This window comes from Schistocerca cancellata, chromosome 3 (assembly GCF_023864275.1).
Source record: "Schistocerca cancellata isolate TAMUIC-IGC-003103 chromosome 3, iqSchCanc2.1, whole genome shotgun sequence".
Lineage (NCBI taxonomy): Eukaryota > Metazoa > Arthropoda > Insecta > Orthoptera > Acrididae > Schistocerca > Schistocerca cancellata.
Genome location: NC_064628.1, coordinates 532,579,081 through 532,595,186, shown reverse-complemented (window position 1 = coordinate 532,595,186; position 16,106 = coordinate 532,579,081). Strand labels below are relative to the sequence as shown.

Genomic DNA, 16,106 nt, shown 5'->3' with positions numbered 1-16,106 from the left:
TAAAATACATTTTAAGTACCGGTCATGGACGCTGAATATAATACGAAAAGAACCACAAGTTCAGAGCTCAAAAAAGGTTTGAAACTGATCTAGAGTGGGCGTGCGCAGCCAACGAAACGAACAACTCGATACTGAGCCAACTATGACAGTCGGCAGTGGAACTGTGACGAGTGGCCACGCGAAGGAGGAAGAGTCCGGCCGACCGAGACAGACAGACATACGGGAACGGGACCGAGGCTGGAACGAGACCGGCCGATGTGCCGCTGCGGGAACGAGACAGGTCGTTTCCCGTTCCCGGGAACTGTAAATAGAAATCCACGACCGAAGTGAACTATGAAAGACTGTCCCATAGAATTCGTTCTTCGCTCGTTCCGTTCGTCAGGGGGAACCGTTCCTTTGGACCCGTTAGTTCGCGAACGACCCATCTCTACTTTGCACTACTGCACGGACGACCTTACCACGCCTGCCTCCTCAGCCCAAGTCCCCATTTACACCTCAGCTCATTCGGTACTGCGCCTAAACTCAAACAGCATTGCAGAGGCTGTCCAACTGTATTGTGATATCACCTCAGAATCAAATTAAATTCGGGATCCTGTCTGAAATCCAGGCACAGGTCCTTTAATCAAATGAAACTATATGGTTCCAGGGACCTTTTCAGCTCTGAAATTTCTGTGATGTTTATATGCATCATGGATATTTGAGAATTGGAAAGGCCTCTGGAACTATACTGTCGTTTAATACAAATACAACACTTAGAAACTCTGCACATGTCTTGAGGTACCATAACTCGCGGCGCGCAAATTGCCCAGAGTATATTCATTCAGCATTTGAGGATGAGAGCGCTTAGTGACTGCCGACAAGCGTCTCACTTAATTTCAAACCTTTACGAACTTTCTCTCGCTGACACACCTCGGAAAATGAAAAAGATTACAGCGCCCTAAATTTTCGCACTTACCGCAGTAGAACTTGAGCTTCTCTTACGACGTTTCCATCTGGTACTTATTTACTACTAACCCCATTCGCAACACGTTTTGCTGTCAGTATACACATTCACAACTGAATTTTCCTGCAAAATTATATCATTGGAAGACACAGAGTTCAGGAGATAATGACTTCATAAACATTTAGATGCTTGGAAAAACTAAAGTTTGCCTAAAACGGAGCGCAAATTATCCAAACTACTCATCCAATAATGAGAGCACTTAGCGACGTCCAACAAACTTTCAAAATAACTTCAAACCTTACCTAAACTTTTTCTTGCTTATGTGCTTCACGCGAAATATTTAACATATTAACAAATTTGTGAAGTAATCAGTACTTTGAAGTTGTTTGATACATTCGAGCTTTAAAGAATCGGGGATATACTGGTAAATAACTAACCATACGAGCCCTACAAGGCCGTGGGAATCATGCGAAGTCAGAGGTTCTTCTCTGTGCCTGCTTCCCCATTCCCCCATTTTTCCTACCACTGGCCAGGAATGGTATTCGCGCGCTCACGGATGCTGCAGTGGTGCAAGAACGACTGGCGCCAGTGGGGTTTTTATATCGTGTGGTTATAGTAAAAGTGTAGCTATTCATAGAGGTCCAATGTAGACTGCAGTTATAGAATGGCATTGAAACTTGGTAGATAGACTAATGCGTTAATGGGGAACCGGTTTACGCTGGAAAAAATTAGTTCCATTTTTTGCGTCCAGGTGCAAATCTGGCGCTGTTCAGCATCTCTTAGATGTATTCGGTGCTCATATTGAACAAATGGTGTAGGCGGCGGTTTATAACATTAACGTTATATTTCCCTCACTTGTTTGACCTCTTCTATCCACGTCCCGTTCCTAGCCCAATAAATACGGAAATTTTTGTGTGTGTCTTTCTTGCGTTCGCAGCGCCAGGCTTGCACCTGGTAGCCAAAACTGGAGAAAATGCCGGGATGGTTCCTTTCAAAGGGCACGGCCGACTTCCTTCCCCGTCCTTCCCTAGTCCGATGATCTCGCTGTCTGGTCTCCTTCCCCAAAACAACCAACCAACCAAAACTGGAATTTTTCCAGTGTGAATTTTAACTGTGTACGTTGTAACATGTTTGGAGTTCTATATTGAAGTTGTCACACTATATGTACTTCTTATGCAGTTTTTCTGTGAATCCAAGAATTAATCTAGCATGACCATGCAGTCACATAATATGTACTTATAATCACATTTCGGTGATAGGCGGGGGCCAGTTGGTTATCCTTTTTTGTTTTCAGGACAATAAAGACCTTCCATAGAAAAACGTTCTTAGCGCGCGTTGCACGGCTTATTTTCTCTGGAGGAACAACATTAGCTCAGTCGGATATTTCAGAAGCCAGGCGTCACGTACAGTAAAAGATAGTTCAGCGAATGAGAGATCGAAAGCTGGAGCCAACTCTTCGTTTAAGGAACGAGGTAGACTTGCCAAAATGGAGTCTGAAAGCTTTACACTTTGCGCCAAAGAAAAAAAACGTACCACATTCAGGCGCTTCACTAGAAGATACACAACTTGCCAAGCTGCGTATTAAGATTTCACTGAATCTGCACACAACGAATACCTCATGGATCACATTTTGTTTACTGATGAGGCTACTTTCCATATTTGCGGAAAAGTTAAGAAACATAATTGCCGCATATGGAGTAACTAGCCACCTCACGCTACCCCACTGGACAACAAACAGACACGTCAGAAGTGAATGTTTAGCTTGGATATGCGAGGACTACAGTCTATGGACCCTTTATTTTTACGAAAGAGACTTAATATGCTGCAGCAGTTCCTGCAACCACGGCTTTAGCAAGAAGATACTGCTGACACTGTTTCGTTCCAACAGAATGGAGCACCCTTTACTTTATTCTAATAATAAGGGAGTACTTAGATCGAAGATTGGCCAACAAACGGACAGGCAGAGGATCAGCAAGACTGTGACCGTCGCGTACACTTGATTTGACATCCTTCGTTTTCTTCGCTTGAGGGTACATAAAATCAAGGGTATACAAAACAAAGGTAACGCATCTCCAGGACGTAAGGGATTGAAGCAGCTATTTCACATGATACGCTTCAGAATGTATTCGGGGTTGCTCATCAATGAACCGAGCTCTGCTTCGAAGTGAACTCTGGTCATGCTGAAATCTGATGAAAATGTGTACATAGACTCCCTTATCTATACATGCCTATAATATAAGAGTAAATGCATCACTCATTTGGTAGAAAGAGATCGAGACTCTATGACCGATTTGTTCATTCCAAGGAGGCAATTCATCACATTTTTTCAGTATGCCTGCTATTCTTCAGAACAAAGAACGTCCAGACAGATTTTAAATTTGATTTTACATGTTGTTCACCGTCGTAGAGTTTTGAGTTCTGTTTTGATGTGCTTCAGTAAATCTGTGATTATTTCTTTGCCTTCTAATTGTCAAATGTACCATATTTGCTATTAGCACGTTATTATGTTGTTTTGGTGCAAAAATAAAACTTATTTTCTGGTTTTAACAAATCCTGTATCTATAATCCTGCATATTGGATGGGATTAGTTTTTTGCCTTATCACTGGCGTATTTTGAGTTAATAAAGACATAGTTTTCTCCATGTGCGAACTTCTTTGTCGCGATATCCGCCACGGTACAAGTTTAACGTTGACTACTGGATGTCAGATTTATAAGGGGACGGGTGCATAAAAACGGGATGGATGAAAAAAATAAGACAACAGTGTATTATTTCAAAAGTTATCATCATAACTGTTAATGTATTTATTCCTCTGGGATATTTATTCCTCTGGGATATTTATTCCTCTGCGAGACAAGATGGTGAATGCCGTCGTGGAAAAATGTTTTCTGTCTGCTGAACCATGATTGTACCCTGACGTACACCTCTCCGAAGTTAATCTACGGCCACGAATGTCTTTCTTCAGGGATCTAAAAATAGGGAAATCGCACGAGGAGAGATCGGGTCTGTATGATGGATGTGTAAGGGCTTCCCAGCGAAACTACTGCAGGATAGTGAAAATGACCTTGGCAGCTTATTGCGGGGATTATCCTGCAAAAGAATTATCCCGTCCGTCAATATTCCTGAAAGTTTGGACTTCATGGCGAGCTTCAATTTTTGCGAAGTTTCCACTTAGAGCTGTGCGTTAATTCTGTCGCCGTGTTCCAGGAAGTCGGTGACCAGCGGGTCCTTGGAGTCAAAGGAAAAAGTCATCGTGACTTCCCAGAGCTGGCGTGCCTGTTCTTTCGACTGCGCTGCAGAAGTTTCACTCGGGTCATTTATATTTCCTCTAGACTGTCCCGATTTCTCTCATGCCATTTCATTACTTTTGGAGCCCAGAAGAAAGATATTCGCCGCCGTCGATTTGCTTTGGGCGAAGAGGTGCACGTCTGGATGCAGTTATGATTCCGAATACAACCGAAAAGTTTTCCCATGAGACCATGGACCGTCTGTCCTCACAGTGAGAGAAATACATTCAGCTGAGGCGATTACTTTCGAAATAATAAACAGTTTACTTAGTGTTTTTCCGTCTGTCGCTTTTCATTTGACTGGCTCTCGAATTTTGTTTAGCTTTGCAGTTGTCACGATGATCTGATTAATGACCTAGCGGGAACACTGGTGGCCAATTTAAGGTGTACTTTTATGTAAATGTGGCCTGTGTGAAGATATGGATATTTTCCTTGCCTTTTGTTCCATCTGAGTACTTTTATTAGCTGACTGTAAAATGATTTTACCCTGACTTCCTCTTAAAATTTATTTCACTGTAGATTTAACGCATCTCTTTCATAAAAAACGTGACGAATTTAGTTTCTAATGAACGCAGTTGAATATTACTGTGGTGTACATGATGAAAGAAACTTGTTAACTAGGCAACATGGGAACACCTCTTTTGATTTCCACGTCCTATTTAATAATAGGGGAGATAGTGATAATATGAAAAGGGATTGTAATATGAAACGCCATTGTATTTGCAGACCACTGATGCCATTTGCCTGCACCTTCAGTTATCGCAAGCGTAATGTGTTTCAGCCAATAGAGGCAGCAGAGGTCAGTATCACGTTGTTTATGGCCGTCAGCAGACGCACTTTGTTCTTTAACTTCCAAAAGTTTTTGCAAGGTTAGATTCAGATTTTTTTTCTGCTACCCTTATATACAAATTAACATACTCTTTCTATGTACTACTTGGTAACAGAATTAAACCTACAAATGATAAATTTATTTATTTGAAATTGTTTATCGAATTTCTAGTTTCAATGATTAAGTTTTGTGAATGGCATTCGATGGAGTTATGACACACGCTGTTCCGCAGTACAACCCCTCTTTTGTATAGTAGGTGTCACCATGCCAAGAAGCAGGTTATGGTACGGAAAAAGAGGAATGCGACAGAAATGGCGCCCTGAAGATAAGGTTCAAGCATTAACGGTTGTCAGGGATAAAGCTAAAACACTAAATGAAGTAACAAGATGTTTCGATATATCAAAAAATACACACTTGAGAAAGGTGGCTATAAAGGATATAAATGTAAATACTTTAACGCTTGAAAAATGAGCTAGAAAACCTGTTTCTTATTACTACCGCACACGAAAAAGTTCATAATCTACATCGAGCTAAAAATCTATTGTGTTTATTGAACTTGCTCATTTATCGATCATTTACAATACGTAAATAAACTGAGATATATGACATTTTTGTTGGAACAGGCACTTTTGAATTCAGTATTTCGTTTTAAACGAAAAAGTGTTTCATATTACCACTACTTCCCCGTTGTCTTTGCTTTGCTTCTTACGTCCCTTTGATTTATTCATCCTCTTGCAGTGGGTAGTATAGCGGTTGTATTCTGATTGTGAATATATTCCCTTTTCCGAGAAACTATCTAATACCGAGAACAGAGATTTTTCAGAGATTATTGCTGTTAATTTTGAGTGGAAATGTCTGAGCATTGTAACAGTCTCTATATATGGCTGTGTTTATCGTATTGAGTTCGTTAGGGCCTTGAATTTGCAGCGTAGCTCCGATTTTCCTCAGCGTATTGCTGTTACTTGGAGTGGACCGCGTTTCTATTCCGTTTTCAGTATTTTTATCGTTTCCAGTTTGCGGACCCTTCTTTAATGACACTGGAATGGATGTTCCTAGCTGCAGAAAATTAGTCTTCTTTCCGTTCTGTTTGTTGCGGCTGCTTTACAGTAAATTTGCATTATTTCATATACTTCATTACTACGAAGTGCACTAATGATAAAGTTTTAATTAAAAATAAAGTTACTTAACTAGTTTTATGTTTGTTTGGAAGTACAAATTGAAATCCCCGCGCCACCACAGTAATGCAGCACGCCGCTAGACGAGCGAAAACGGAATGACGCAGCCAATTCAAAAAGTGAGGCATCATCCACTAATTAGTTTCTGTATTTGAAGAAAGAGTGACAGCGCTGCAACGATTCATGCCGAGTTGATGGAAGCGTATGTCATTAATGCACAATTACATTGTTGTATACGGTCCCGTCACATTGATACGACCACCGCCTGTGTTCGACGTCAATGTGCAATAACCCCTCACAGACGGCAGCTGACACCACTAGCAGCCGACGATATATAATGTGTGTGTGTGTGTGTGTGTGTGTGTGTGTGTGTGGCGGGTAGTGGTGCTGCTGGTGGGAGAGGGGGGGGTGGCGGGGGTGGAACACGAAGCAAAACAGAGCAGCAGAGCATTCATTGTCGTAATGCGGAAACGGAGCGATTTATCTGACGTCCGAAAGATGGTTAAAGTACACCGTGCATGCCAAAATGGCGCTACTCAAAGCCAGCGCCAGCGCCAAGACAATTGTGATGCACTGCGGGCCTTAGATGGCAGAGGTGAAGGAAGGCTGCAGAAGTGTGCAACTGTTCAGCAGCTGACCGCCCAGATGGACAACGGGGGCTATCAACAGTGCCTACTCAACGGCCATTCAGCTAAAGTTGCTGCGTCTGGGCCTTCGCAGCAGACGCCTGGTTCGTGCACCCATGCTGACGGTTGTTCTTCGGCGGCGAAGGCAGGAATTTGCACGCCAGTACTGCGGAACTGGATGTCCACTAAGTGGCGACAGGTGGCCTTTTCAGACGAACCACGGTCTATGTTCCGTGGGGAAGATGGCCGTTGGTGTGTACGGCGTGAAACGTCTGAAACCAAACAATCGTCCGGAGAGTCCAGGCCGGAGGAAGGAGCCTTGCGATCTGGCAAATGTTTTGGTGACACTTTTCGTCATTCTATAAAGCACAGTGGTTCAAGACACAAGTATGAATCTTTCCTCGGCACCATGGCATCTACGAACACGACAGTCCAACCAGTCACGCGTCTCACAGTGTACGCTCGTGGTTCTAAGAGCACCAGGATGATATACCGTACTTTCCTGGCTACCAAACTCAACGGATTCAAACCCAATCGAATCTGTGGGGCCACTTCAATCGGGCTGTTCCCGCCTTGGATCCTCAACCGAGAAACTGGAGTCAGCCTGGCTCTACACCCCTACCGTCACCTTCCAGAATCCCATTCCGTCTCTTCCTGCACTTCTCGCAGCGCAAGATAAGTCGAGGCCGAGGTAGACGGACAACGACGCACCACAGTTGAATCGATATTTGAAAAAGTTAAAAATCAGTCACGGGTGTATTTGACGACGCAGGCTCGCGACCGTTACGTTCCTCGTCTGCACTGACGCACCCTCTCAGAAAGCTCTCCGAACCTAGACAGAAGTGGAAATGTCACAGCTACGTCACAACAGTCCAGATCATTACTTCAGCCGCCTAATCACTATGGGGCGAGCGCTCGGCGAACCAATGTGACACAGAGACCAAAGAGCAAAGCAAGCAGTCGAAACATGTGCATTCACCATCATCTAAGAAGGCGAACCATCGTCAGACCCGATGATGCTGAGTGGTTTTTGCGATATCCATAGGAAGGTGTTAAACAAATTGTATTCGTTCGGTACAAACCGTTATAGGACGTATTGCTGGAGAGAATTCGTAGGACGATCACAACAAATCGTGGTACAAGACATAGTTAGACGTCCTGGTTCTCTCGGTTGTATGACTTTTACCTCATCCCCATCCCCGTATTCTCCTAACTGTGCACTCAGTGACATCCTCCGCATCCATCGAACAAAGTAATAGCTGCGTGGCAGGCATTTCCAGAATGACGACGAAGTAGTTTTTGAGGTGGAATATTTCCTTGACGGTGAAAATGCCGATGTCTACAACCAAGGCAAAGACTGGCGAAGTTTTACAGAAGCTCAAAATTTGGCGCGAACTTCAATGCGAGATTCTTTAAATAGCTCCTACAACGAAATGTTGTCTGGGAATATGCCAGAAAATCCGAAGAGATTGGGTTTGTATGGGAAGTACACGATCGGCAAGACACAATCAATACAATCACCGCGCGAAGGCGATGCTAATATTACCGATGACAGTACCACTACACTAGAGTTACTATATATGGTTTCCCGATAGTCTTTCATCAAAGACGACAAAGTAAATATTCCAGAATTCGTACCAAGAACATGAGTAACATAGAAGCAGATATCTCGGTGTAGCAAGTAGCTAAAATCACTTAATAAAAGTAAATCCTGCGGTCCAGATTGTATACTAGTTAGATACCTTATAGAGTATGCTGACGTAATAGCTCCGTAGTTGACAATCGTATACAACCGCCCGTTCAGCGGAAGATCCGTACCTAATAACTGGAAATTTGCAGAGATCACATCAGTACTCAAAAAATGGAATAGGAGTAAACTAGATAATTACAGAACCATATCATTGACGAATATTTGCTGTAGCGGAACGTATATTGTGTTCGAACATTTATCAGTTACCTCGAGGAAAACTACCTTTTGACACAGTCAGCACGGATTCAGAAAATATCCTCTTGTGAAACACAGTTAGGTCTTTAATCCCACGAAGTAATAAGTGATACCCACAGGTCGTCTCATATTCCCTATATTCCCTTTTTACACCGTTCCTCGCAAGCGACTTCTAATCCAATTACTTCATTACGGGGTATCTTTCCAGTTATGCGATTGTATTAGTGATTTCCTGTAAGAAAGATCTCAGTTCGGAGTATCTGACAAAAAGTCACAGAGTAAAACAGATGTGATCTCCGGTGCTCCCCAAAGAAGTGTGACAGAAACTCTGCTGTTCCTTATGTGTGTAAACGATTTAGGAGACAGTCTCAGCAGTGCTCTTCGATTTTTTGAAATGATACTCTCATTTACCATCTAGTAAAGTCACCGGAAGATAAAAGCAATTGCCAAACGACTTAGGCACGTTATCTGTTTGATGTGAAAAGTGTGGTGTCACCGCCAGACACCACACTTGCTAGGTGGTAGCTTAAATCGGCCGCGGTCCATTAGTACATGTCGGACCCGCGTGTCGCCACTGTCAGTACTTGCAGACCTAGCGCCACCACATGGCAGGTCTAGAAAGACGGACTAGCACTCGCCCCAGTTGTACGACGACTTTGCTAGCGACTACACTGACGAAGCCTTTCTCTCATGTGCCGAGAGACCGTTAGAATAGCCTTCAGCTAAGTCCATGACTACGACCTAGCAAGGCGCCATTAGCCTTACAGTGATTGTAATTAACCGTATCTGGAGATAGACTCATTTGTATCGTCAATAGCGATGTACCACAAGGATGCATTAAAGTTGAGTATTAACTTAGAGACGTACTTTTCTTATTAGCATTCACCAAGTATCCTGTTCCAGAACTCACGCCAGCCGGCGTGTGTGTACGCGTGCCTTTCGGCTACCTCCGAGTGGCGTGGCTGTCTTGCTACGCCACAACAAAAAGTAGCAGTTGATTGTAAATAATAAGTGTGTGGTCATCCAAATGAATTTAAAAAAAATCCGTGAAATTTCGGCTATACGATAAAACATACAAATCTAAAGGCTCCCAGTTCGGTTAAATACCTAGGAATTAAACTTAACGAATATCTTAAATTGGAACGATCACATAGATAAGCTTGTGATGAAAGCAAGCCAGAGACTGCGCTTTGTGGGCAGAAAACTTGGCTGATGCCACAGGTTTACGAACGAGACTACCCGTACCCCACTTGTCTGCTCTCTTCTAGAGTAGTGCTGTGCGATCCGCATCAGATAGTATTGACGGAGGAAGTCGAAAAACTTGAAGAGAAGGGCATCTCGTATTGTATTATCGTGTAATAGGGGACCAACTGCCACGGATATGAAAAGCGAATTATGATGGTAATTATTAAAACAAAGGCGTTTTTCTTTGCGGTGAGATCTTTTGATGAATTTTCAGAATAGTGTTATTCTCCGAATGCAAAAATATTCTGTTGACACCCACCTAAATACGGAGAAATCATGATTGTAATAAAAAAAATAAAATCAGAGCTCGCACGGAAAAATTTAAGAATTCGTTTTTCCCGTGCGCTGTTAGAGAGTAGAACGGTAGGGAAACAGGATGAAATAGGTTCAACTTGCCCTCTGTCAGGCAGTCAATTGTGAATTGCAGATTCGTTATACAGATGTAGACGCAGAAGGCCAAGTTACCCATCGTGCGAAAAATGTCAACTACAAGAATGAATAATGTAGGCAGGGACTATCAGTATCGCCAAGTTTCACTTCGCAGTTTGACTTTTTCGGTGCGATGATTAAAACTTTCTAATTACCCTCTTACAGACTCTGTGGCTTTTTCCACCTTTCTGACGCTGTTTGAACACCTTCGCCAGTGTCACCGCCCCCGCCTTGTCCGCAGGGACGCTGCTGTCGGTGCACTCGCCGGGTAAGGTGAGCCCGTGGCTGCAGCTGACGTCGAACCAGAGGACGGGCCAGATGCTGCTGCACTACCGCCTGCAGGGCGACCGCAAGCTGCACCAGCTGTCGTGGCCGCTCTGGGCCGGGCACGGCGGCAGCGTCGCCGAGGCGCGCAGAGGTGAGTCACGCCACGTCCGCACTGCACAGTAGAGATGGGCAAACTGAAACACGTAAATGTTTCGAAACAAATGAAACAGTACAATGTAATGTTTCGATACGGTGTTTCGAAACAGTGAAACAGTTTGTGTTTTGTAATCTAATAAACCTATACACATTTTATCATCTTGAATGTCTACTGTAAAAGTATGTCCATATAAACACAAATCATAACGCAGAAAGTATGAAACTATCACTTAGGCGTCTTGGCAGTTTCGTATTTCCTGCAGCAAATGCGCTGCATTTGTGTCATGTGACTTTCATACTTTTCAATTGGCTGAGGAAAGCCTTAGCTGAAGACAGAAGAACCACCACGAACGGAACTGGAGGCGGGAGCAAACTGCAGAAACAACAGATATGCTACTGGGATTCCCACATTCCATTAGTATGGCTAATATACCCATCCTGCTAATTTCCATGCACACAAAGGGAATCATTGTGGATAATAGACACAGTGACTATAGACTCACAAATAACGCCAAATAATTCGAATAAATAACAAAATATAACAGAAAAAATTTTTGTGTTTCAAGGTGTTTCGAACCGTTACTATAAATTTACGATGCTTCCCGTTCACCATTACACTATCAGTGATATGTCAAACAGATTGCTTGCAATTATACCTACATCAAATTTATGTACATGTCTAATAACTGTCACTCTACGCCTTTTTTTATTTAAAATGTTGTAGTCTTACTTGCGTTTCTTAATATGATTACTGTATATGAACAGAGAAGCGTATGTTATAAAAAAAGTGTAATTTAACTGAATGATATTCACATATTTATTGTTTTGAATGCGAATAGTATGCGTTGTTTTATTGTTTGGTTAGTGTTTATAAAGCAGATGTTACGCCATTTCGGAATAGGACAGTCAGCTAGAAACGAAGCTTTATTTTCGGATATCTTAAGCTTCATGCTATTGCTTATCAAAAGATTTCGACACTCTTGAAAGTGTTTCATGAAGGGGTATGTTGTGTACCTGTGCCGAGCCCGGATCTCGTCCGACACAGAGCGGAATGAAACATCACTGTTACGATACAATTAGTCCGTTCCAGGCGCAGGTGGACTGAAACAGTCTTATTTTGAAACAACGATACAGTTTCTGTGTCTGGCTCGAGATCCGAGACAGGGGCGGAATGAAACACCACTGTTTCGAAACAGTGAACCATAGCCGTTCCGAAACACTGAAACAGTTCCAGGTATCGATACACTGTATCGAAACTTAGAAACAGTGGCCAAATCTACTGCACAGTGCTTCAGCGCGTGTTCTGTGCCACTCCCAGTGCTCATTTGTGTTGTTCTACACCACAGACTGCAACAGGGACATTAGCTGAGATCAGAACTCAGGAAAAAAACGTAGCTGTTCTATCTCTTCGTCCAAATACGAGTAGTAAAACAGTAGCAGGAATAAACTGTCTGATCAGAAGTATACCTTCAAATAGTGCTTAACGTAAGCTTGGTGGCTTGATTTCTGTTGGGGACACTTTCAATGAGGTGTCTGAATGTGTGTGGAAGAACGGCAGCCGGCCGCTGTGGCCGAGCGGTTCTAGGCGCTTCAGTCCGGATCCGCGCTGCTGCTACGGTCGCAGGTTCGAATCCTGCCTCGGACACGGATGTGTGTGATGTCTTTGGGTTAGTTAGGTTTAAGTAGTTCTAAGTCCAGGGGACTGATAGCCTCAGATGTTAAGTCCCATAGTGCTTAGAGCCATTTAAACCATTTGAAGAACGGCAGCCCACTACTCCTCAAGAGTTGAAAGCAGAGAAGGTGTTGTTGTTGGACGCTGGGGTCTGGTGCGAAGTCGACGTTCCATCTCATCGCACAAGTGTTCCATTGGGTTCAGGTTGGAACTCAGGGCAGAGCAGTCCACTTGAGGAATGTTAGAGTCCGCGAACCATTACCTCACGTATTCAGTTTTATGTCGCGACGCACTGTCATGCTGGTAGAAACAATTAACGAACTGTTCCTCTGCCGTATGCAGTACACAGTTCTCTAAAATGTATTCATATCCTCTTGTATTCGACGTTTTCTGAAGCGCAATACGAGGATAATACCCTGGCCAGGAAAAATGCCATCCTACCCTAACACCACGTCCTCCGTATTTCAGTGCTGGCAGCACACATGACAAGAAACCCTTCCGTTGCCACAGCGTACACAGAGATTCATCACACCAAATGACTCGTTTCTACTCATGCACAGTTCAGTGCCGTAGCTCTTTCTGCCACCTCAGGAATCAGTTCGTGTTGACTACTGAAATGTACGGCTTATTAGGTGCTGTACGGCCAGAGTATCGATTCTTTCTACCTCTCAACGCATATCCGTTGTGTTAGCTGGTTTTCTGGTAGCACTTCGGAACTAGCCGCGCGGGATTAGCCGAGCGGTCTGAGGCGCTGCAGTCATGGACTGTGCGGCTGATCCCGGCGGAGGTTCGAGTCCTCCCTCGGGCATGGGTATGTGTGTTTGTCCTTAGGTCAATTTAGGTTAAGTAGTGTGTAAGCTTAGGGACTGGCGACTTTAGCAATTAAGTCCCATAAGATTTCACACACATTTGATCATTTGAACTTGGGAACTGGCGAGTGATTCCTTCCTCTGATTTCTTGCGATCTCTTAGAAACACCCTCCATTGTGCGCAATGGAGATGTGCTTGGTCTTACTGTAGCTGTGGTTGCTCCTTCGCGTTTCCGCTTCACAATCACATCACCAGCAACCGACTTTAGCAGCTTCAGGAGTGTTGAAACGTCTCTCTCAGATTTGTTACTCGCGTGATACCAAGTGACGTGTCCATGTTCGAAGTCACTGAGCTCTCCTCACCGAGCCGTTGTGCTGTTGCTTCTTCTACACTGACAGACCAGTACTCTTCACCTCATTTTATACTGGCGCGTATGCTTCTCGTGACATATAGAGGCAAATTCCGCATTAAATACGGATATCCGGATACTTTTGATGAGGTAGTGTGTGTACAGTAGAGCATCGTTTATCCGGACTGCGTGCGACTGTATCGAAAATCCAGATATCCCGAAATTCAGAAAAAGTTGAAAGACTGGTCAGATGTCATACACTCGTGATATTTATTTTCACACAAAATGTACATAATATGCTACTCTTTCGAAAACTGACATTTTGAGACAGTGGCCGTGTAAAACATACGTTGATTCTGTCAGTGAAGACAGCAACCAGTCACTATTGATAATGCTATTAATTTGCGTAAATAGCGCTGTAAGCGGTTTCGAATCGACAGGTTGATCTTCAGACAGTTGTTCGTCTCAAGATGCACAGTTTTTGAAGTGTAGGTAAGTTTTTGGCTCGTTATTCCCCCTTGTGATATGTTCTTGGGATGGTGGGGCCGTCGAAAATGCTGCGTAATTTTCTTGGAATGTTCTTGGCTTGTATTCTCGAAATACTGTAGATACGACTATATGCAGCACTTACATGATTTTGATGTAACCACACTGCGTAAAGCACCACACCCATTGAACAGCTATTGTCAAATGGGAAATGCACATAAAGGTTGCGATATCGCAAATCAAACAAAAACGTGAATCTTGATGTGAATAGCCGTCTGAAGATAAACCGGTTATGAAACTATTTACGTAAATAAATAGTATTATAAATTGTGGCTGGTAGCTGTTTCCTTCATTGAAAGAATAAATTTAGACTGAGATGAGAAAAGTCATGCGATACCTCCTAATATAGTGTCGGACCTCCTTTTGCAGCAACTCGACATGGAGTGAAATCAACAAATGGTTGGAAGGCCCCTGCGAAAATAGTGAGCCATGCTGCCCCTGTAGCCGTCCATGGCCACGAAGTTGTTGCCGGTTCAGCATTTTGTACTCTAATTGTCCAGAATGTACTTCAAAACAGTCGCGAACAGTTGTGGCCCGGGACAAGGGCCATTGTCATCCATAAAAATTCCATCGTTGTTTGAGAACATCAGATCCATGAATGGCTGCAAATGGTCTCCAAGTAGCCCAACATAACCATTTCAGTCAATGATCGGTTCGGTTCGACCGCAGGACCCAGTCCATTCCATGTAAACACAGCCCATTCCCTTATGGAGCCACCACCAGTTTGAACCGTATAGTGTTGACAATATTGGTCCATGGCTTCGCTGGGTCTGCGCCATCCTCGAACACTATCATCAGCTCTAAGCAACGGAAATGCGGACTCATCTGACCAGGACTCATACGGACACGAGACCACGAGATGCGCTGCAGGAGATATAAGGCTGTTCGGAAAGGCACTCCCCTCGGTCATCTGCTGCCATAGCTCATTAACACCAAATTTCGCCTCACTGCACCAACAGATAAATGTCTTACATTTATTTATGCAGTTATTTCACGCAGTGTTCCTTGTCTGTTAGCACGGACTAATCGTCGCTGCTTTCGATCATTAAGTGAAGGCCGCCGGCCACTGCGCTGTCCGTGGTAAGAGCTAAGGCCTGAAATTTGGTGTTTTCGGACACATTCTTGGCACTGTGGATCTCCGAATATTGTATTCCCTAACGCTTTCCGAAATGAAACGTCTGATGCTTCTAGCTCCAACTACCATTCTGCTTTCAAAGTACGTTAATTCATATCGTGCGGCCTTAATCGCGCCGGAAACCGTTGCACATGCATCACCCGAGTACAAATGACAGCTCCACCAACGCACTGCCCTTTTATACCCAGTGTACGCGATACTATCGCCATCTACATATGTGCATATCGCTATCGCATGACCTTTATGACAGCGTATGCGTAGTTTTCACGCAAATTTTGACCGTACGTGGAATAAATAAAAAAAACAAAAAGACACAGATTCATACACTGGAATAATCTGTTAGGATTCGTGTGTGTCATATTCGTATAGGACGAACAGGCAGTAGTTCCACTGGCATTCGTTCAGCCGAAGTTGCTTACGTCTGGCTTTCAAATGAACCACTATTTAGCCCAGTTGCGGTTTTACCTCTGTATGTGTCGTGATGTCTTCAGATTGAGCGTAAACTTAGTATCTCTCTATGTCGTTCTTCCACCTTTCCAGCAAATGCTGACTCTGAAGTTAGGATAACGGTTAAAAACTTCCTACTCTACCCCCTGCGGGCCCAGAGGCTACGATAGGCCTGAGGTATTCCTGACTGTCGTAAGAGGCGACTAATCTCCCGAAAGGACACGACCACACTGTGTCGTCTCCGCA

At 43.7% G+C, this 16,106-nt stretch overlaps 1 protein-coding gene across 1 annotated transcript in view; it reads left to right on the top strand.

Moving 5' to 3' along the window:
• Positions 1-16,106, top strand: part of LOC126175366 (uncharacterized) — a 557,388-nt gene that overhangs the window by 442,473 nt on the left and 98,809 nt on the right. The window contains exon 4 of the mRNA XM_049922132.1: positions 10,720-10,896. Within this exon, the coding sequence (XP_049778089.1) occupies positions 10,720-10,896 (177 nt within the window). The remainder of the gene's footprint in view (positions 1-10,719; positions 10,897-16,106) is intronic.